The 23,876-nt window shown below is 31.0% G+C and overlaps 1 protein-coding gene across 6 annotated transcripts; it reads left to right on the top strand.

Moving 5' to 3' along the window:
• Nucleotides 1-984: 984 nt before the first annotated feature.
• Nucleotides 985-23,767, top strand: LOC105150744 (Adenosine receptor A2b). Of its 6 annotated transcripts, none has more exons than XM_087408534.1 (7): nt 985-1,447; nt 17,319-18,043; nt 18,109-18,347; nt 18,502-18,803; nt 22,086-22,341; nt 23,280-23,328; nt 23,402-23,767. In XM_087408534.1, the coding sequence occupies exons 3-6, from the start codon at nt 18,111-18,113 to the stop codon at nt 23,325-23,327; spliced, it is 843 nt and encodes a 280-aa protein (XP_087264660.1). In that variant the 5' UTR covers nt 985-1,447; nt 17,319-18,043; nt 18,109-18,110; the 3' UTR covers nt 23,328; nt 23,402-23,767. The 6 variants fall into 6 exon arrangements, with proteins under 6 accessions (XP_087264660.1, XP_087264656.1, XP_087264657.1 ...); XM_087408531.1 differs by having other exon boundaries at nt 986-1,447; nt 17,319-17,363; nt 17,944-18,347; XM_087408535.1 differs by having other exon boundaries at nt 987-1,447; nt 17,319-17,363.
• The last annotated feature ends 109 nt before the right edge of the window (nt 23,768-23,876 follow it).

Below are 23,876 nucleotides of genomic sequence, written 5' to 3'. Positions count from 1 at the left end.
AATGCTCATGTGAAATAAATAATATTCTTTCATTAAAAACGCTACGAATTAATTCCAACACCTAATATGTTTACCTATATTATTAGATATTCATTAGATATATACATAAGTATATGACATGATAAATAGTAAGTGTATACATCATTCTCATTATTCTCACCATTTTAGTTTTTGACTATATAATTGCCTTGCAAAATATAAGTTTTATAAATTGGACAGAGGATTAAAATGGGATTAATATGAAATTATTGCATATCTCTCTTTATATATAGAAGCGTAATTAATATTTATTATTTTTTCATTACTCACACAAAATGAAATTAAAATATCCATTTAAGAGCATAATTCGATTTTATCTGATATCCGCCCATACGATCGCATCTATGAATTACATTCTTCTCTGCAATTATAAATATATATATATGTGTGTGTGTGTGTGTGTGTGTGTGTGTGTGTGTGTGTGTGTGTGTGTGTATATATATATCGTTAAGAATCGCGCGAGTTGACTAGCCCATGAACTAGTACCCGAACTTTATGACTTTTACGAGTAATCATACTCATTCTTTTCCCTAGCTTTATTTTATCCACTTCTCCGCATCAACTCATCCTCGGCTATGCTGTTGCGCTCACTATCGTTGCGCATATCGTCCTGAGCATTATGTTCATCCTGCTCGCTCTATTGTCGATGCGCTGCAGTCTGCTCCACGCCGTATGATGCACATATACGAAGGGGTGAAACGGATCGATCACAGGGCTGCATCGCGTCTCCTCGACAACGAAACCTAACTCGAGTTTTCCTCTTCGACACGCCCGGCATCGTTGTCCTTCGTTGTCGTTGTCGTCGCCAACCGAGTCGGTCCTCATTAGTTAATCGGTGTGGACCAGTGGAGGCGGTGAAGACGGAGACGAGATCACCGGTTGACAGCAGATAACTGTACGTCACCTGTGAACAGAATTCACAGCGATGCTTCTTCTAGCAAGCTGCTCACATGGTAGTTGAACGTTTACGGTCGTGGCAGCAACGGTGGCAACGGCAGTGGTGATAGTGGCGGTGGTAGCGGCGGCGCGACGGCGCGACGGCGCGACGGCGCGGGCATCCTGACGCTGGCAGGCGCGCCCGTATACTCGTACTTTCCCTCGATCCCTTGATTGTCACTGGAGAATGAGAGAAGAGCGACAGCTTACAGCAGTTCCAGTCGGCGCGCGGCGTCCGTCGTGACGCAATTCAACTTCATCGCGTTAAATGTGTTGTACCCGTGTGCTTATCACTTAGCTTGGAATTTGCAATTAATAATTAGTTAAACCGCCAATTTTTTTAACACAAATCACTCTGACGAGTCTCGATTGTCGAATAATTGAGGGATGCGTAGGAGAGATGCTCAAGTCATTAAATGCAATGGAAACCCAGCATTGCGATTGAATCGACGACCCAATCTTCTCTCATCGGGTAAGTTTTATAGCTGATACTTATTCGGCTGTCAATACTTTTCGACTATTGGAATAATTGATAAGAATTAGGGAATTATGATTATAACACTTAATAAATATAAAATCTAATAATATATATCTAACAATAAATCAAAATTTTCTTTTCTCGCAAATTGTGTTTTTACGAAACATCCAGTAATTTTGCGAATTCGGAAACATGGCTTGAATTTGGAGTATACTTTTCGAAGCGAATTAAATCAAATCGAACGATTTGCAGTTTTATAATTTAATAATTGAAAAATCATTACGCGCGCGCCCAGAGACGTCTTAAAATTCATAAGACATTTTTAGGAACTATGAGAGAAAAACGTCTATATGACGTCTTTAAGATACCTTATGAACCAGATTTATGACGTCTGACAGACATTATCCTCAAAACTTGCTTTAGACAACATTTGTTTAAAATATAATATAAAAATAAAAATTACTGTTACGGAAACGCGTTGATAAGAAGAAGAATAAGAAGCAGAAGCTAGATTTACCTAATAAATCAGTATTTGAATGATATCACACAGGCATTTAATGTTATGTATCATCACGGAAAAACTTTTAAATTTTTGTGAAAATTCTTAGTGAAATATACAACATTGAATGCCTTTAATTAACGAGAATGACATTGATTATAACATCGAAATTCAACAGATAAACAAAAGTAAAAAGAAAGATCTATTGAAAGATCTATTATATACGAGATTCTCGAGAAGATTATTCCTTTCCATTTTTATGTTAGATAAATTCGTAGAAAATCGAAGATATCCGAACATAAAACCTACATCAGGATTTATATATGGCTACCATTTTGATGCTATGACACCAATTCATAAAAGAATCTTACAATTTGATAATTTAAGCACGCAGCATTTTTATACTATCACGGAATGTTTTTTCTCTCTCTCTCTCTCTCTCTCTCTCTCTCTCTACTCAAGAATTCATAAACTTTATTTTCATTTAAGTTACAAAAAACAATTTTCTGAAAATAAAATCGACAGAATTCGATTTAAAAAATACAACAAGAGAATAGCATGAATGAACTTTTATTCCAAGCGAGCTTTCAGACATAAAGTGTAATTCTCATATTGTTACTTTCCTTCATGAAAATGACTTATAAAGACGTAAAAGATTGAATAACTGCTGAAAAAATTTTTCTAATAATATATAACTTTGAGCAAAAGTTTTATATTTTATTTCACATATTTTCATTATTTATAGACACAATTATGAAATTTCTTCTCCTTGTACCAAACGCGTTTATATTTGTTTGAAAAATTTAATTGTTTCGTACAATACAAAATCAAAATAGCTTACAAAGAGTAAACAATACATAAAGATATCTGAATAAGCATGTAAAATGAGGTAATATTGAAATTTATCATTAATACGAGAATATTTTATCATTAATACGATTAATATAATTTTGCAAAGCTAAGCAAGGTTAATCTTCGTTCCACTAATAAATGTTAGAACTACGATGCTGTTTAATCTTATATTAGGCGCCATTTGTAACATTTTCTTGGCGTTATTGAACTTTCATTAATACATTGATTTATTCAAGAAGAGCAGAAATATCTACATCAGAGAGAGAGAGAGAGAGAGAGAGAGAGAGGGAGAGAGAGAGAGAGAGAGAGAGAGAGAGAGAGTACTCGAATAATGAGGTTTGGAATTGATCGATTTGAATATTTTGTACATATAAACTTGATCTATTCGAACATGTGAATTCATTGCAGGATTTCATCATGTTGGGCAGACAAGACTTTTCGTAGGAAGATATAAGTAAATATATATATTTCGTATAAAACATTTATCATATTATATTATGATTTGTGTTTAGATTTGTGTTCGACGAATATATAAATATTAACCATAGTAAACTACAATTTTTATGATTAATACGTACTTTAAGCAAGTAGATCGTAACCCTAGGTGATTCCATACACGAATCTTTATGAAGATGTTTTTGAAGAGCGTGATGATGATAATAGCACGTTTCAGTATCACGCAAGTACTGACGCTAGTAATTACAGTGACTGGAGAAAAAGCAAAAAGCAATTTGTAACGATCGAGAGACGTCCCGTTTACATACACATCTATACAAGTGTATATCTTGTTACAAATTTTTGAATAATACATCAAAATATCAAAAATGAATCATTCAGATCTTCAATAATTTTTTCTTCTTTATTGTCTAAAATAATATGTTATAAAAAAATATTATACATATAAATATAGGAATGCATTATTAAGAAGTTATAACAAAAATACGATGTGTACAAAAAACAACTTTATTTAAATGTAGTGTGTGTTAAGAATTTATCATCCTTTTTGCGAAGATTGAGAGAAAACGTTCCTATGAAGATTTCTTCTATTGCAAAAGAGAAATGATAAATTCAAAATTACATCGTTGTCAAATTTGTATTGACATGGGCGGACAGTAATTCGAAATGCAAACTTACAATTACAGGGGAAAATTACAGGGTTTTTTATATATTTTACATTTTCGTTATAACTTTAATAAAGAAATTATATAAGTTCATAAAAGATAGTGATTAGGCATGATGAGAAAAATCACCTTGACCGAATGGCCTTTCTCATTTACACATATTTAATCTCTATATCTATTTTCACTTAATATTGTTTCTAATAAAGCATTTAAAGAGCTACATTAACATATTATTTTCTTCTCATTTCAACTTATAAAACATACTGCCAAAGTTACATATATAAAAAATTTGGACGTACACATACGTCCTGTATGTGTATACACATGTTTATAATAACGCGCGTGTGTGTGTGTGTGTATGTGTGTGTGTGTGTGTACATGTTTAGAATAACGTGGATGAAAATTCTTTGCCCACATTATTAAATCTTCATGCACACGATACACTTTATTTCACACACCCCTGCATGAAATTTATTTTCTACCGACACATCTCTTCAATTTTATTGCGTCTACTGTTATATGTGATTCTGAACGAACGTGATTCTCATATACAAATGGAGATTTACAAAGCCTTTTACACACGAGCACAGAGCTTTCACATGTACTACAATAGCCATAATTTACATGAATCTTATACAAATCAACCAATATCACGATACAAATTCAATAGAGATTGAAAATTGTAATATAAAATATTAGTAAAAATTAATTAAATTTTGAAAACAAGTTGGTTTATTTAAAAAGGTAAAAAAGAGTGAGAGAGAAAGAAAAAGGAGGAGAGAGAGAGAGAGAGAGAGAGAGAGAGAGAGAGAGAGGAAGTGGGGGAGAGATAGAGCTTAGGATTCATGAAAACGCAATTTTATCAAATAATTATTTAAATATTTAAATTCTCTTTTTTCTTTTTTTTATTTACATATACATCGGTTAAATAAAAAAAATTGTAAAATTATTTAATCATAAGTCAAGTATTACATACTATAAAATTATATGTTAAAGATATAAATATATTTCTTTTTAAAAGGATCACAATCTTTTGTAAGATACAATTAAATATATTGTTATCTTTATAATCAAAGTATATTACTATCTTTAAATCTTAAGTTATAATATTGAAACATATGCAGAAGAAAAAAGAGAAAAATATGTTTTTTTTATTCTTCCATATGCTCCCGCGTATACTTATTTATACAAACGATCGTTTATTGATGCACTTACTGGAAATTAAAAATTGATCGCAATCGTAACGAGCGTGGTCGGCTATCTAGTACAAAGTTATCAGACACGTAGCCAATTGTTTGTATATCCATTTCTACAAATATATATTTGTAGGCTTTTTATACATATGCATTATGCGTATACATTGGAATATAGTTCTAAAATCTGGATAAAAACAATATGTTGAAAATAATAATATTAAACATTGTACATAAATGCGAATAATGCTTTATGTTGTATGATCTTTATATCTTTGCGAGATGTATTAGCGCAAAAAATAATTGTGTTTCAAGGAAGTGCTGATAATGTAATAGCGATTAGAGAGAAATTAATAATTAATTTTAAAGAAGATAATATATATTACGTTTGTATGAAATACAATGTGACTTACCCCAATATGTAACTTATCTGAATGCGAATGTAATAATATATGAGATTCTTTAATTTAATATCCTAATAGTAATTTAATTTAATTAATTATCCGAATGAAATTGTAATAATTTACAACTAATTGTAAAATCAATGTAAAAAGGAATCAATCAAAGAGAGATCAGTATATTTTTTTAAAAATTTATTAAGAAAGAAAAAGGTCGATATTTTCCGGGATTATACTATAAATAGACAATCGAAGTAAAAAGCAATTTCAATGACCATGGCCTTCTGGGAAATCTGAGAAGTTAGGAAGGAAGTGTTGGCAATGGGTTCAAGGCCAGGGAAGATGCGACCAGATGCGACGCGACTTGGGCGTCACTTCGTCTCTACGTGTCGCAACATAACGTTTGCTCCGAACAAAACGCATCGTACAATAAATTATTTTTATATTGAATATCCGGTAATCTATTTTTTTAACTACAATGGTAGGGATTTTCAAATAAATTTAAAGTTATTAAAAAAAAACTATATAATATATATTAAAAGAGAAACTAGGATTTGTTTCAACTTTTTGATAAACTTAATATTAAATAAATACATATCTTAATTGAATTGAACCGCGAATTAAGATTCGAAAAAATAAATAGTCTATTTAAATAAGCAATTGCATATTTCTTCTGCTTTTTAATTTTGATATAGGATCGCTCGATTTTTTCCGCATGAAAGTCACCTGATTTGTCAAGACTTAAATATTTGAAGTTCACCGTATTCATTTACGTGTACTACGATAGTATGATGCCGAGCCAACATGTACAGTACAAACAAATATTCGTATGATTGATAGAGTGCATCATTCATCGCGAATGAAACAATCGTCTTATCCAATAATGATGCATTAATTGTATCCAAATTCGATATTATATTATACAAAATCTTTTGATTTCATATTTAAAATAAATATAAAACAACTAAAATGGCCATCAAATAATAGATTAATAAATTTTTTATTTGAATATAAAAATGAATTATATTAATTATTATATCATAAAAACTACTGTTAAACTAAAAGATATTATACTACATGAATAATATAAAAATTATATTTTTATATTATTATTATAGTAACATAATTAAAGAATTACAGTTTTGCAATATTTCTGGAATATTACAGGCATATATCTGCAGGCGTATTGTTAATTTACATTTCTATAATATCTCTGCAATATTACAATGCAATCTGCAATATTGCAACATTGCAGCAATATTGCTTCAATCTTCTGTGCTGTATGGACATGCAGTATATGTATTATATCGATTTTTCATTAATGACACACACGTCAAGATTATAAATCACGAGTCGAGCATTGAACTAAAAAAAAAAGCAATAGATTAAAAATATACGATCATTATCATCATAATACATATGCAGTATACATATTATACGATACACACATTAACTCCATTCTTAATTAATCTAGCTTGTTGTGTAAACAGCAATTATTGAATAAACAATTTATATTATACATATATCTCCGTAGATTCGTGAGGTTTTTAGAATGGATAGCTTAGAACAAATCGATGTAAGTATCCCGTATACTGCATCATCATGCCAAGTTCAATGTTCTCGCAAAGGTCTTTTGAGATACTTTTAATACATGGCCGGGCGACCCGAGTCGATCTCAAATATTATGCGTATTGTGCGAATGAGCATCGTGGAACAAGGACGATATCTTCAAAATTTTATTGACAGAAATTGATTCGTCAGTATTTTGATATAAGAGACATTAAGTCTTTCATGATCTAGTATTATATGTAATCGAATTAATAATACTTTGAAGAACCTTATAAAAAATCATTGTATTGAGACGTTTGAAAAAACATTTTACAGTTTGACATCTCTACTTTTCAGATTGATACTTTAGAAAACGACCATTTTTCAATATTGGAAAACTCGATGGAGAAAAATCGTCCAGAGCTTAATAAAAAAGCAAATTAAAGATAAAGATTCACTCTTTCGAATGCTGTAAACTGCATTTGTAATTTTTAATTCACGCCGTGGAACTTGACTTTCGTAAACAATTCTGAGATTTGATACATCTTTATTTATCTTTATTTATGTTTATGTAACTCCATAAAATATTAGTAAGACCGTTTTCTAAAGTATCTACTGATCTGAAAAGTAGAGATTTTAAACTGTAAAATGCTTTATGCTTTTTTAAACATCTCAATACTATGATTTTTGACAAAATTCTTCTATTTTAAAATTTGCCTATTTTTATGGGATAAAACAGATGATCTTTTAATTTTATTGAATAGTGTATTTCAAAATATATATTAGGTGTATGACTTTGCTCATTCGGTTTTCGTATAGATGGCTTTAGCGGTAAGTGGTGATCGAAATAAATAGATCATAGACGTCACACAATAAACTTGGGCATCTGTCAACATAATCCCATTAGAAACATTAGTCGATTTGTGTCTGCATCATAAAGTTATTCTCGATTGAAAATGTCAGTTTACGAGCCAAATTCTTGTCATTTGCGGGAGGTTTTAATTTTCTGTTTCAATATGAAGAAATCTGCGGCTGAGGCTCATCGAATGCTTTCAAATATTTATGGTGAAGCCGCTATTAGTGGAAGAACGTGTCATAAGTGGTTTCAACACTTCAAGAATGGTGATTTTCACGTCGAAGACTAGCATAGCGGTGGAAGAGAGAAGGTTTTCGAAGATGCAGAATTGAAGGCATTACTTGATTAAGACTCTTGTCAAAATCAAAAAGAATTGGCACGATCATTAGGAGTGACTCAATCAGCCATTTCAAAACGTCTCAAAGCCATGGGAATGATTCAGAAACAAGGAAATTGGGTGCCGTACGAGTTGAAGCCGAGAGATGTTGAACGAAGTTTGTTTGCTTGTGAAGCTGCTTGAAAGACGGAAGGGCTTTCTGCATCGCATTGTGACTGGGGACGAAAAATGGGTTCATTACGATAATCCCAAGCGCAGAAAATCATGGGGAATTCCCAGCCATGCTTCCACGTCGACGGCCAAACCGAATATTCATGGCTCCAAGATCATGCTCTGTATTTGGTGGGACCAGCTCAGCGTAGTATATTATGAGCTGTTAAAACCGACTGAAACAATCACGGGCGATCAGTATCGAACGCAATTGATGCGTTTGAGCCGAGCATTGAAAGACAAACGGCCGCAATACAACGAGAGACACGATAAAGTGATTTTGCAGCATGACAATACTCGACCCCATGTTGCGAAAGTGGTCAAGACATACTTGGAAACGTTGAAATGGGAAGTCCTACCCCACCCGCCGTATTTTCCAGACGTTGCTCCCTCTGACTATCACTTGTTTCGATCAATGGCATACGACCTGGCTGACCAGCACTTCCGGTCTTATGAAGAAGTAAAAAATTGGATCGATTCGTGGATCGCCTCAAAAGATGACCAGTTTTTTCGACGCGGGATTCGTATGCTGCCCGAAAGATGGGAAAAAGTAGTGGCCAGCGATGGACAATACTTTGAATCATAAATGTATAACCAGTTTTTTACAATAAAGCCTCGAATTTCGGAAAAAAACCGCATGAGCAAAGTCATACTCCTTATAATATAACAATAACCGGACCCTAATGTGATCTGCCTAAGCTTTGCGATTTTTTTTTAATTTTTCACTGAGTCCAAAATTGAAATTCACTTAACTGTCAGATTCAAAAGAGGAAATACATCTGAACATTAAAAATAATGTAAGTACACATTTTCAAATATTCGTACATAGTAAAATACATTGTATGTTAGAAATAATTAATTCACGTTCTCTCTTGTTAATCGTTATTTGTGAATTTTTTAACTTATTTAAGTGTTAATTTAACATAATGTTATTTAAAGATTTTTTGTGTTAAACTGATATTCAACGTTTCTTGGTGTCAAAATGACAACAAAATCACAATTTATCCAGAGTAGATGAACGAGTAACAAAAATAATGTATTTTAAAACATAAATTCTAATTGTAAGATGAATGAATAAAATATGGATTAATTTCATATATTATAAATGTTAATTAATTTTTACTGAAAAAAATATGCTTTCACGATTTGTTTACAAATTGTGTCAATATTACCTTTTTTGTATTTATTCTTCTACATATATTTGAATAACCTTCTAACATATTAATTCATTTTATGTTAAATTAACCCAAAAATTTGAATCGAGTTAGGACATGTAATTAATACCGTTTAGGACATGTAATTAATTGCGACTTATATTAAATTCGAAATATTTTTTTCCATCCAGTGTACGAATACAGTGAAGATTTTAAAATAAAGTAGTATTTGTAGACCATATTAGGTATGTATCCAATATAACCTAAGTATTATTATAGTAATATATTATAAGTAATATATTTTCCTCTTTTTTGTAAAAAAAAAATGTTAAAAAATGGAAAATAAGGTGATCTCTTGTTACTTTTATAAAGTAAACTTTTAAAAGCTAAGTTTATTAACATATTGACGTGTTTATTTATGTGTAAAAATACACAAAGAACTACTTTTCAAATAGGTAATTGACTTATTATCTACTTATTTACTTATCTATTTATCTTTACGAGGTTTAACAGATAAATTAGAATCTATCTGATCTGAAATAACAAAAGCAGCAAAAAAAGAATATTGCAATTGGTCATAATGTATGTAAACATATTTTTGAAAGATATTATTATTCAATATTAAATTATTTTTCTATTTGTCCTCGCACGTAATTGTGCATGTTCTTAGCAACGCGTATTTAGCAACGAATGCGATCGAATTCTAATTTGCACAGTTGATTTTTAACCGATTATTTGCAATAAGCGTATCATTAAGGAACGCTCTCACAGAGTAAGAAAGGTGAAGAAGATGCGGTGCTATATATAATAGATATGTATTTTGTGGCGCCGCGTCGCGCCATGATGACGCAAACATTTGATATATATATATATATATATATATATATATATATATATAAAACATCAAATGTACCTCATCCACAAGCTATTCAGTAGTTGTCCAATGGTGTATCAAGCAGTGTCGATTAAAAACCTGTACAGACGTTCTGATATGTAATTTCTATTAGGTGTTGGAATTAATTCGTAGCGTTTTTTAATGAAAGAATGTTATTTATTTCACATGAGCATTAAAAAATACATTAATGAAAGTACTTCCCATCACTTGTAAAACGCTACGAATTAATTCCAACACCTAATATTTAAATTAATTACATCTTATAATAAACTTATACATTATGCTGAATACGTCAACATAGTTAAATCTTAAGTATCTTATGCTCGAATAATTATTAGAGATATACGAGAATAAGTATCTGATATCCAGTCTTATCTGGTCCTTTTTTACTATCCGATCGGATAACAGGATATCATTAGTATCAAGCAATATATCCGGAATTTTAAAAATTCGCGCCACATTGATGCACAATTGTATTTTTTTCAGCTGAACTTCTTACACAAATTTTCGCTCTAGATTGAAAATTTGCCCTGGATGATCTTATTTTTTGTGTCAGATTCGTATTCAGCGACATAAAATACATAAGAATAGCTTGGTCTCCACCCCAGCACAGGATACTTTTTTTGTGAGCCTGTATTATTATTGCTATTTCTCCCTTGTTTTCCTTTTTTTTCGAGTAATAATTTCGTCACATTATATTTATTACACGTTGATATTTGTTATTGGCTATAAAATATAATGATCAAAAAATATAAAATTTAATACAATTGACAGAGAAGATATACATATATATTATTAATACATTTTTACAATACAATATATGTATATGATATAACACCGTCAAACTAAATTTTTTTTATCAAATCGCCAGGTGCTCCTATCTGTAAGCACATATTATTGAGATTTTCTTCATTTATTAACTTGTGATTTTTGTTATTCCTATTATAAAAAAATTGTTCATAACAAATTATAAATAATTGGTTTTTTAATTTTCAACTTCTGATCTTGTTAGATTGACAAATCTTTGAAAAACGAATAAACATCACAATGTCGCAATCGATTATTTCAATTGTGCGTCTCAAAAACAGTTTCGCAAAGTTTCATGATAATATATGTACATACCTGCATATATAATAAAATTCGATTTGTTATGATTAGCATATTTTTCAGATGATTTTATTTTTATTTGTTATTTTCAGATACAGTTAGACAATTTTTTTATAACAAGTATAAATGTCTTTTATGAATTTAAATGCCAGACTTTTAAACTATTTTTTGTATAAAAAGATGACTAAAAACATCATGAAAATAAGATAAGATGTACCATAATAAAGAGATGTGATCGATTTATTTATGGAATGAATGCAAAATTGATCCGAGATTGCTCAGCCTAATATCGAATAAAAATTGATACGCGACCCGCCGCACCGATTTATAAGTGATACCCAAGCGCGCGGATATACGCTTGGGAAATATGCTGCGTCCTCGAATTAATCTTCTCTCAAGTAGAAGTCATATTTGCGCTATAATCAGAAATGTAGCACATTTGCAACACCATGAACGAGATAGGTCAGTGGAGTTTGCAGGAATGCTACGTGAGATTCCAGAACGATCGATATATCAACGATAGATTAACTAATAATATACGAAATGCTTGGAACTGATGCTGATTTTTCATTCGATAAACCTGCATAGTTTATTAGATCTTGTAATATTCTCAAGTAAATTTTCAGATACGTACAAGATAAATTTTTTACATCATTTATTTATAACAGTAACGATTTCTCAACTTTTGTCACTTGGATGTTTTCTAGTAGAAAATGTGCTTTTCTTATTGAACGGTAGAATAAAATGAATAATTGATAATAAATAGTGAAACAGAAAGCATATGTTTTCCAAGATCAATAGTTTATAGATAATGTCATTATATAGAAATATACAATATTACTATACAAGTATTGAGTATTGTATTAAATTTGGTAGTAGTTGCCATAGTTAGTGTAAAGATAATAATACATTTTTATTTTTTATAATATTTGTACCTGTAGTATAAAAGGAAAAACAAATGTTTCGAAACACAAATATTTTGTTTTGCGCAATAAAAGAAGATCTATTTAAAAGATTTTGACTAATTGCAAGCGCGTGAACATAAAGACAAAATCAATTTATTAATTCAATTTAACTATTCTTTCGAATAAAAAATTAAATCAACTATTTTTTATGTTTTTTATTTATCAAGTGTATTACTTAATGACATCACAATCAGTCGTTTGTGCTGCAAGCAATTTATTGTCAAATTTAGAGAATAAATAATATGATCTGCTATGTTAGTTGCTATGTTAATAAAATTTTCATTTTTACATATATATGTTTATACAAGTATGTGCCATCTTTATCGAGTACCTATTAAATTTTCCAACTAAACTTTGAAAAACTCGGGTTCTTCTCGGTCAACACTTACTTTCTGCACTTTCAAATGAAGCAAGAAAAAGCATATTTCCATTGTTACATCGCCATTGATGTTGATTATTTCGCATTATTCGTCAATTTCCTGTTTTCATAGTAAGAAACGTCACATTCCAACACGTAATATTTTAAGAATCGTTTGTTTCTCGACCGGATATTAACACCGGAAGTTGATGTTCAATCTATGCAGTTAAATTTCAGAAATTACGTCTTATATTCAGTAAATTTAGAAGCATTTATATTTATTGATCATTTGCAGAAATACTATAATATAAATATGAAGGAGACAAATAGAATTTACTATTTATTAGTATAACATTATTAAATATCGATAGCAAACAACGCATACCTATTGCACATCTATATTTAAGTACACTTTAATACACAAGCTATGACTCGCAAATGACGATAAATTTATTTTTATACCTGCCGAACACAAAATTGTGGCAACACAAAATCGTTCTTTATCATTTTCTAAAAATGCTATACATTCTATAACATTAAGTAAATTAAACAATAAGAATCTTATTTTAGACTGTACGTGTGAAACCAATACAAACTAGAAATTAAATACCTACAATGGTTGAAGCTGGATCTTTAATATTTAAATTATTCAATGTGAATTATATTGTATGTATACATATACATATACTATATATGTACATTTTTACATGCATATATATTATATTTATAGTCATTCGAATTGCGCGCCGAATTTTGGTTTTTCGAATTTATATTGTATTAAGTAAATTATCAATACGCAGAATTTTGTCAAATATAGTTTAGGAAATTTGTTCTAGGAAGCATTTGCTTTTTTACGTTCTCTTCTACACTATAATAAGTGTGTAGTTATACTGCATCTCATAGAATACTTTTGTCATAGAATTTATAAATTCTTCAATCAATATAAAGTAGAATAAAAAAATTGTACTTATCAATAAGTCATATACACGTATATGATATAAGTCACACAACATTGAATTTAAACAAATTTGAATAGATTCAGGCGACGAAAGTAGTCATCGTATTTTGTATCGAATGCATTAATTATGATATGTAATGTTTTCCATAACAGACGTCTATATATATTGTATATACATATATATATATATATATCTAAGAGACTATGACATACTGCAGCAGATGACGTTATCAGAACATCTTATGTACATATTCTAGACATATTGTTTTCTGGAAATATTGTATATTATTAGGTGTACAAATAAGTTTCCGCCGTTTTTTATAAAAAATTAAGCATTTATTGTGAAAGAACGATACATAATGTTTTATTGATGTAAGTCAAAATGTAAGTGCAAGTTCTTTTTGCCTTTGGCACGAATCTTCATTCAATAATGCTTCCAATTCCGCGTCTTCGTACACTTTCGGCCTTTCGCTACGTTCTTTGTCTTCGACGTCAAATTCACCGTTCTTAAATTTTTGAAACCATTTACGACAACTTCTCTCACTTAAGGCAGCCTCACCATATGCTTCTACAAGCAATCGAGCCTCAGCTGCAGATTTCTTCAAATTAAAGAAGTAAATCAAAAGTTCCCGCAAATGACGCTTATTCGGCTCAAAACTCGGCATTTTTCGCACAAAAAAAAATATATGATGCTGATACAAAATCGTTAGTATTTCAAGGTTATGTTGTTGACAGATGTCCAACCTTACGATATAATGTTTTACATCAGACAATTTTAACCATAGCTTGTTAATGGCACCGTTTTTTGTCAAACGGCGGAAACTTATTTGTACACCTAATAGATTTAAAAACGCAATATTTTTTAAATTTGATTAATATATATCATATATATTAAAAAATTGAAACTAAAAATTAAAAAAATTAAATTTTATTATTATGTTGTTTTATTAACCGTAATATTATTGAATGTCATTAAATGATAATTATATTTATATTATTCTTTCAAGATTACTGGATATATTATATACAGTTGTATATCTCAAAATTCAAAGTAATATTTATGGTTATGATATTTCCCATTCTTAATTCAAATATTTCATCACGCCACAATTAAATCATGAAGTGCAATTGAAAGAAGCGACAAGGAATGCAATTTCTTTGCGGTTTCTTCTTTGCGGTTGATTGTACATACAAACAACTGGTTTCCGATAATTTGCTTTTATCGAAACGACTATCCACCCAGCATATAATGGATTGCGTGACGATCCTCACATTCTCGAAATCTGACGCGAAATTTTCTCGCGTCACTTTTCATCGCTCTAAAGCTAGAAACACAGTAAGCACAGGCAACAGGAACAGGGAACGACGAGCCGTTCAATCAGAGTTCTGGGATATAAATTCGATATAGGTTTGTTCGTGTCGCATGCTTCAACATGCTCCAACATGCTCCTGCCATAATTCCTACTCACTATAATGAGCCCATTGGAGTGAGTAGGAGCTATGATAGGAGTACATTGGAGCATGTTGTAGCATGTAACGCGAACAAACCTTATATTCTCGTCTCATTATTCCCTGTTTAGTGTTCCTATTGCCTGTGCTTATTGTGTTTCCAACTTAACGCAACTTATACTCCGTTTTGATGACTGACTTTAAGCCTCCACGTACATACATACAAAACGTCAACCGAAAAACATTCATTGTTTCTATGAATTTCCAATTAATGTTGGTAGAAAAAGAAGTGCGCACATTATTTAAATTATCTCTTCTGTCGACATATTCTATTCTTTTACATTAAAAAATAATTTTGCCTATAAAAAATGAAATTCTTTTGTAATTTTCTATAAGACATCATTTAACACATCAAGTATATATTCGAAGAAAGAGAGTCACAAAAAATAGACTAGATTTACTAGATACTTTACTAGATTTTTTTTATTTTGAATAAATTATCATAAAAATTGTAGTACACAATGGCGTACACAATAAGTAATTTAATAATTTGGAAATAATACAGAAAAATAAATGACAGAAAAAAGCAATATATTGTTAATGTATCCTCTCTTTACTCTGTTTTTGTCTTATATTTCACGCAATTGAATAATATAAAATGCAAAAAAAAACAAATTTGAGGGGCTTATTACAGAGGGCTTATTACAGGCTTTCAACAGAGGAAATACTGTTTTATAACTTAGCTACGTTATGTATACAATTTATTTTTTTAATAGAGATCCTCGAAGCTTCGAAGCAAAAAGAAATAGTTCTTTCATTTTAAAGAAGGAGAGAAAAAATAAATCTCTACGCGCGTTTAATCTACTTTTGTATTTTTCGTATCTGTTAAAGTCGATACGAATAAAACAATAGCTTACCGAAGTAGTATAATATTTGAAGATACTTGGCAAGACATACCTAAGCAATATATTATAAAGGCGACTATCCTATTTTCTTGTGACGTGTAAGTAAATAAAGCCTGAAGCTTAAGTTTCACATTATACTACTAATATATTGTATAAATCCGTTGCTACTGCATCACGCTATCCACGTTACTCGGCAATCCCCGTTACAAGATGGAAATTCTCTTTGCCGCGATTTATTCACGGTAGTGATTTACGGTAGCCTTCGCTCACTGGACCGAATAATCGATTGACGCAGATTGTAGATACATCTTACTAATGACAAAGGCGGAAATGATGAGGCGAACATCCTCATCCTTTAGCTTCAAATATATGAGATCAAATCTCGTATTCAGGAAAAAACTATCAATATTTCTAATTCACGATTACTATCATAACTTTATGACGATCGTCACGAAAACCCGTGCCATAATGATTCAATGAAATCTAATTATAAATTAAAACAATGAGCAAAAGTCACTCAAAAGTTTATTTAACATTTATATTATACATTATACATTATAATATATTAAAATATTTGTTTAAAAAAATCATATATTGAAAGTTGTGAACTTTTGAATAATTCTATAATCTCGTAGCAATTGAAACAATTTTATGATTCTAACTTTTGTTTTACTCTTTTCCAATTTTTTTTACCCTTATACAATTATATTCTACAAATTTTTAATATGTAATAATTAATAAACGTCCAAAAAACTTTTGCAAAATATTCTCATTTTCCACAAACCGTTCCTGTCTGTATGGTTGCATTACATATTTTACAAGCAATTACAAGCAATAAAATTAATATAGTAGTCCAATTGTTTCAATCTTTTATATCTATGCTATTTATCAGTTAATAATAGAATATAAAAAGAAACTGGTTCAATATTTAATAATATAGTTATGACGTACATTATATGTTACATGTATATGTTATTTTGTATATTAGTTTATTCGAATTTATATTGCAGTTTCAAGAAAGGATAATTAATTAGAAACGTTGAATGTATGCTTGTTTCAGGAATAGATATCACAATATTGCAAGAAAAATGAAGAATTAAATGGAGTAAGAAGAGAGAGAGAGAGAGAGAGAGAGAGAGAGAGAGAGAGAGAGAGAGGGAGATTCGAGGGATGAATCAAATATTCTGTATTTCCGCATTCAAGTTATTTCCGCTTCTCAATGGATACAAAGCTTGACGTTATGACAGCTTATAATTTTTCAACAGATCAATAATCAAGTTCAATTACTTTAGCCGCGAATTTCGAGAGCTTCTTCAATAAAGTAGAAAAATTATCCAAGACGAAAATTACAGTAGTAGGAGTGCCTCAGAAAGTTATTTTCCTCCAAAGATATGCAATCCAAAGTGCAAAATCGAAAATCGAAGATTATGACCATTGTGTTCTGGCTGAAACATTTCATCGTTCCAATGAGATAACTGGATCGTTAACATATATGATACACACACACACGTGTGTGTGTGTGTGTGTGTGTGTGTGTGTGTGTGTGTGTGTGTGTGTGTGTGTGTGTGTGTGTACATATATGATATCTACTTATAAAGAATGCTTTATTTACTTTTTTAACCAGCTAATCGCATTAGGCAATTAGCAATTTAATTTGTTCAGCCAATTGTCGATCTATATTACAGACTGCGACATGACAATTTCGATGACGTTGGCGTCATGACGCAAGGCCATATGATGCAAAGCGCGGGTATAACTTAAGAAAAACTTAACTCAAAGAAAAATGTAGGCGAGAATAAGTGCGAATTCTTCTGTTGCTTTGAGAGTGACAATGTCAACACTCGTCACAGATATGCCGCTATCGTCCACTACTACCCTTGTTGGAGAATTAACGACTAGCTTCATACCCACCGTTACCAAGATTGACATCAGTCCGGTCTCAGTTATTCTGGCGATCTCCGTAGTGTGTATTCTCTCGCCCATCACCGTTACCGGTAATTCCATCATCCTAGCAGCCTTCTACAGGTACAAAAGACTCAGGACTGCTTCCAATTGTCTTTTAGTCTCGTTGGCTATTAGCGATTTCGGGGTAAGTCTTTACTTATCATTTGTATCGTTTTTGTATAATGTATAAGTATTGTAATAAAAACGTGTCTTATTTATCGAATACTTATTCGTTCGCATCAATTACGAACGCATCCTCATTTAGATCCGCGATAAATGCATCTGCTCGTTTTTATTAGATCGGTGTGTTTATGCCAGTCGGGATACAGCTGGAGCTCTCCGGTTTACCAGAAAACGGCGTTTCCGCTCTCTGCATCGTGCCATATTGCATTGCGATCGCGCTCTGTAGTGTGAGTGTCCTAGTTACTGTGGCCATCGCGGTGGACCGTTTGACTTCGTTGGCGCAACCGTTGCGATATAAAAACATCATCACTCACAGCAGCGTAGAAAAATATATCGCGGTCTTTTGGATATATGCGATCGCTGTTGGTCTCTCACCTCTCATCTATGTTCAAGTCATCGGAGGGATGCAATCGCACAGGTAATTATATTTACTCAATGTTTATACACGTATCATTATATATGTATATGTTTACATTTCACTATTTTAGTTAAAATAAAATTGTGTAAATTTCGGTTTATAAAAATATACCGGCACGCAAGTGCAAATCATTGCAATTCATTTAATTTATATATTTATATATATATATATATATGGCTTGTTGCGGTATTAACGCGCTCTACGCAATTTGCAAAGTATTAATCTCAAGTAAAACTATATACATGTTTAATTCAGATCTTGGATGGAATAAAATATATGATCCATTTAGTATTTAGTTTAATCAAGAGTATTATCAATACAATATGAGCGCAAATTTTGCATCCTATTTCTTTTTGTTTTACAGTTTTTTATCTTTTGTTTTATTAATAAACTTTTACAAAAAAAACTTAAAATGGAGAAAAACAATGATTCCGCATAATATAATTAATGTAATGTAAAATTTTTAATCGCGTCTTTGCTAAAAATAAAGTATAATTCGTTTTTATTAAAATTTTCCAAAATAAAATTAATTTTACCAGTATAGAATTCCATTTTAATCTTGTTTTTCATACGAATCGGAATAATTGAGTGCATTCAGTACTATAACCGCTCACTGAGCTCTTGCATCTAATTGGCATATTCCGATAGATATAGATTCCAAAAATATAAACCAAATAGGTGCAAGAGCTCATTAAGCGCTCAATGAGCGGTTCTAGTACTGAATGCACCCATTAAATTATATGTCGGCAAACAAAACGCGCCTGCATTTGTTAGCAATTTTTCTGTGCTGTATGGACAGAAGTCATCGTCTTAAAGAGGATAATAACTAAAGTATAATATAATTAATTCTTAGTCGCGTATAAAATTACACATAATTTTTAATCGAGAGACATCACATCGAATATTTTTAAAATAAATATAAAAATTGTACTTATATAAATTTTACTTGATAGTTTTTACTTCAATCATTTTTATCTGCAATAAAACGCACATTTTAATCTGCACGTTTATATTCTTTTCACATCAAATATTATTATTGGTATCAATATTAAATTATTTTTAAAGATTAAATATTTATTAACAAACTTATAAAATTATATTTAACAAATAGATCTTTTATATTTGGTTAGCGTAAATATATTATGTTGTAAATATATTAAATGTGAATAAATGTAATCTATTGTATATTTTACATTACACGTAACATAATATAAAGTATGCAGACGTGTATAATCTATTAAATATATTGCATATTCAATAAAAAATAGGAAACATTTTCAAAACGCACAAAATTGCACAATTATTAGATCACCGAAACACCATTGTGAAAAATCATTGGAGACAAAAAAATAAAAAAGGAATTTTAAAGCTTAGGACTTGCATTTTAACACGTTTTAGCCGTTTTTCAAAAGATTGCTATCTTTACAATTTTGTATCTTAACAAAGATGACATTGTTATGTTCCACAAATGTATATATGTACATTCAACAGTAACAGTCTGTAATTTGCTTAAAAATTTTTTTTCAAAAAATTTACAATAAATCGTATTATAAAGTAGACAGAATTTTACCTACCTACAAAATGTTTTTTTAAAACTTTTCTTATGATTTTTCTTGACCAATTAATGGCGCATTTTAAAGCCAAACCTGATTATTAATTGTTAAAATACAGAACTATAAAGATAGAAAATTTTTTGAAAAATGGCCAAATCCAAATTTCAAGCTTTAAAAGACTTTTTTATTTTTTTGCGATGATTTTTCATCAAATTCCGATGATCTGAAAATGTGCAATTTTGGGGGTTTTGAAAGTATTCCCTATTTTTTGGTGGTTTATTCGCGCATTTTAGACACGATATTATTATAAAATGCGAACAAATAATCATCGAATCATCGAAGAGATACATTCGCAGAGTATGCGCTTGCGATATTCTTGAGAAATTCACCTGTTTGGATTTCTGACCTAACGTAAAGAGTCGTACAGTCAGCTTGCGATATATACGAAAATATGTCAACGCGCGTCGAGTTTGGTTGATTTCTGCGCTTGTGGCGCGGCGCGAGCGCGGCGCGAATGTCCTTATCATTATTATATGGCTGTGGTCAAAGTCTCGCTACAAACAAAGTCTCGCTTTGAAGCATTTGACCAATTAGAAGAAAGAATTTTACAAATTGACCAGTTAAAAAACGCTTCAAAGCGTTGTAGCATCGCGTTGACCATACCCTATGTCAGTCGAATAAATTTCGCTGGCGCGAGCGAGATGGCGCAGGCGCGGTTCAGCGAATTACCGTTGATTACCATCGCGCAGATTGCAGAGGTGCCGTACAGTATTTACAATGTGTGATCGATAAATATTACGGAGTTGAATTCATTGCGATTATATATGCCATGCAGTATTAAATACTTACAAAAGCGCGTCGCCAAACCATACGAGTTTCATCCGTTCCGTTCGGTACAGTACGGTATCGATAATCTGTTGCGGTGCGGCGGCAACTTCAGCTACAACAGTAGTCAAATCAACAAATTAATTGTAACCGCCCCGTCCCGCCCGTTTCCGGCTCAGTGGAATATAGGTATAATCGAAATTTTATATTATATATACTTGCTGCGAATTCCCAATGACGCTAAGTGATCATAATGCTGAGTGATCGACATATCACAGTTTTCTATTACTTTAATTTAATCGCTTTCGCTCTGATTTGCGTATTACTTCTCGCCGTTAATCGGCTCATCCGGGAGCAATGGTTGCTTTCCATTTTCACGAATACGATATTTATACTGAATCAAAAGATCTGTTTTTTAACTATTTTTTTGAACTGGCACATATAATAATTATTGCATCAGTTCTAGAGAGAGTGCAGCAATAAAAAACATGTCTTAGTATATAATATTATATATTATACATACATGTATAAACTCATGTGAATATTTTATATATTTAGTATTTAGTAATGACATCATTATATAAGTTGCTTACTTTACTGACAACAACACAGCAGTTTATAACCTCACTTTTAATGTGAGTTAACAATAAGTAAGACTCATTGTCTGCAGTAAAGCTGGTAAAGCACGCGAACTTGTACAGTAGATCGGTACAGTATTATCACAATTATAAATTCCGTTTTAATTTAATGAATTATTATATTGGAAAAAATAAATATAATAAATAAAAAGAAATATAATAAATACAAAGAAAGAATATTAATATTTAATATTGGAAAGATATCGAACAATATCATAGATTGTAATTCTAGGACGAATAATCTTTGATATTAATTTATCTTGTAGCGGAAACTGCAGATTCGATGCGGCCGTATTACCACCAGTCAGAGTGTTTCTGGTCGTAGCAGTTTGGGCACCGAGTGCCCTGGTTCTATTGGGTTGCTACATGTACGTCTATCTTGTCGCACGTGCACATGCACGTGCGATTTACACAGTGGAATTATCGTTTAGACATCAAACGCAGACGTTGGCACTACCTCGTTATGGACAAACCCTAGCAGTCACGGTTGGCGCATTTTTTATTCTGTGGCTTCCATTTCAAGTGAGTGCGAGCTTCCATTACTGCAGAAGGAATATATAACTCTCTTTCTTGGATTTACATCACATTGATATATGTAAAATTCAAGTTTCAAACTGTACACACTGACCACAGTATTATGGAGTTACATATGTTTCATATCCTTCATAGGCACACATATGTTTACTTACTCCACAGGTACTCGCTGAATCTTTTTTTGTCTCTAGCTAAAATTTTATTACTGCGCTCTAGACTTCAAAAAAATCTAAAAAAATTCAGAATTATTTTCAGCATTTCTGCTACGTTGTCAAATAGGTATTTAATTCAACGTTGTTATTTAAAACCTTTACTTAATAAAAATTGAAATTTGTGCCACACAAAGAAATTTGAGAATGAAATTTTATCTAGGTGAAAAAAGTATGCCCCCCTACAGATGGATTAAAATCATTAAAACCTCGTCTGTAATGTTTACATGTTGCCGTGGATTGACATTTTGCTGTCGCCGTGTTTGCCATATGCTTCCTATACTGCTACCGGAGAAATAAGAAATTTAAATCTATTATAGTGTTGATTCTATTGCTTCATATTTTTGTGACTTTATTATATATTGTATCTATCAACTAAATTACGGACATACGTCGTACTTCAAATTTTGAACGTTTATCACAAGTGACTAACAGATTTATTGTTTTATAGAAAAATTTTTTCTTTTTTTTTTTTAATGAGACACGGTCACATTAGCAAAACGCACATGCATATTTCTCCTATGCAAATTGCAAAAGAAAAAGTTCCGTATCTTCTGTTTATGCCACAAAGATCAACACAAGAATGTTCAATGAAGAGATGTGAAAGAGAGAAAACATAAATTTGAAAGACATATCGTGACCGTATTCGCCTCATTAAATATTACCAAAAAAGAAGAAATACGTACATACCTATAAAGAAATATTTTTTTTCCAAAGCAATATATTTCTTCCTCAACATTTTTCTGTTTGATATTACAACAATAAGGTAAGCTTATGAGATTAAATGTCAATATATTGATTTTTTTTTTGAAATTTTTATTATTTGAAATTTTTATTAGTGATTTGGAGAACAGACATTGGGAAAGCGATATTAAAGTTCCCTTGACTTCAACTTGTTTCATCTTATCTTCACAAGGGAGCAAAGATTTCATTGAACGACGAAAAGATGCAACTTGTAAAATTATTAAATGATAGGACATATTTACTGCATTGCTAAATATGAAGAAAGGAGAGAAATGGTACTCCTTGGTGATTTTTTTGTTACTTTTTATACGAATCTTGCCTCGTGAATAAAAGAGCAAATGGGAAAATATTACAAGTGTTTCTCTCAGTACATTGAATTTCTTTTTAACGTGGAAGTTTATTAAATCAGGTAGGCGAAATTTAGTTCCAAGTATCCAATTATATAATAGCAATAATAATAATTAACTGAAGAATCATATACGTCGATTACGTTGTGTAAATTATATTGGTACAATACGTGAAATATACAGGGTGTCCCAGAAATAAGTGGGGCCAAACTTTAGTATCATA

This window comes from Acromyrmex echinatior, chromosome 8, assembly GCF_024713525.1.
Source record: "Acromyrmex echinatior isolate Ae372 chromosome 8, ASM2471352v2, whole genome shotgun sequence".
Taxonomy (NCBI): Eukaryota; Metazoa; Arthropoda; class Insecta; order Hymenoptera; family Formicidae; genus Acromyrmex; species Acromyrmex echinatior.
This window is presented reverse-complemented; position numbering and strand designations above follow the sequence as displayed.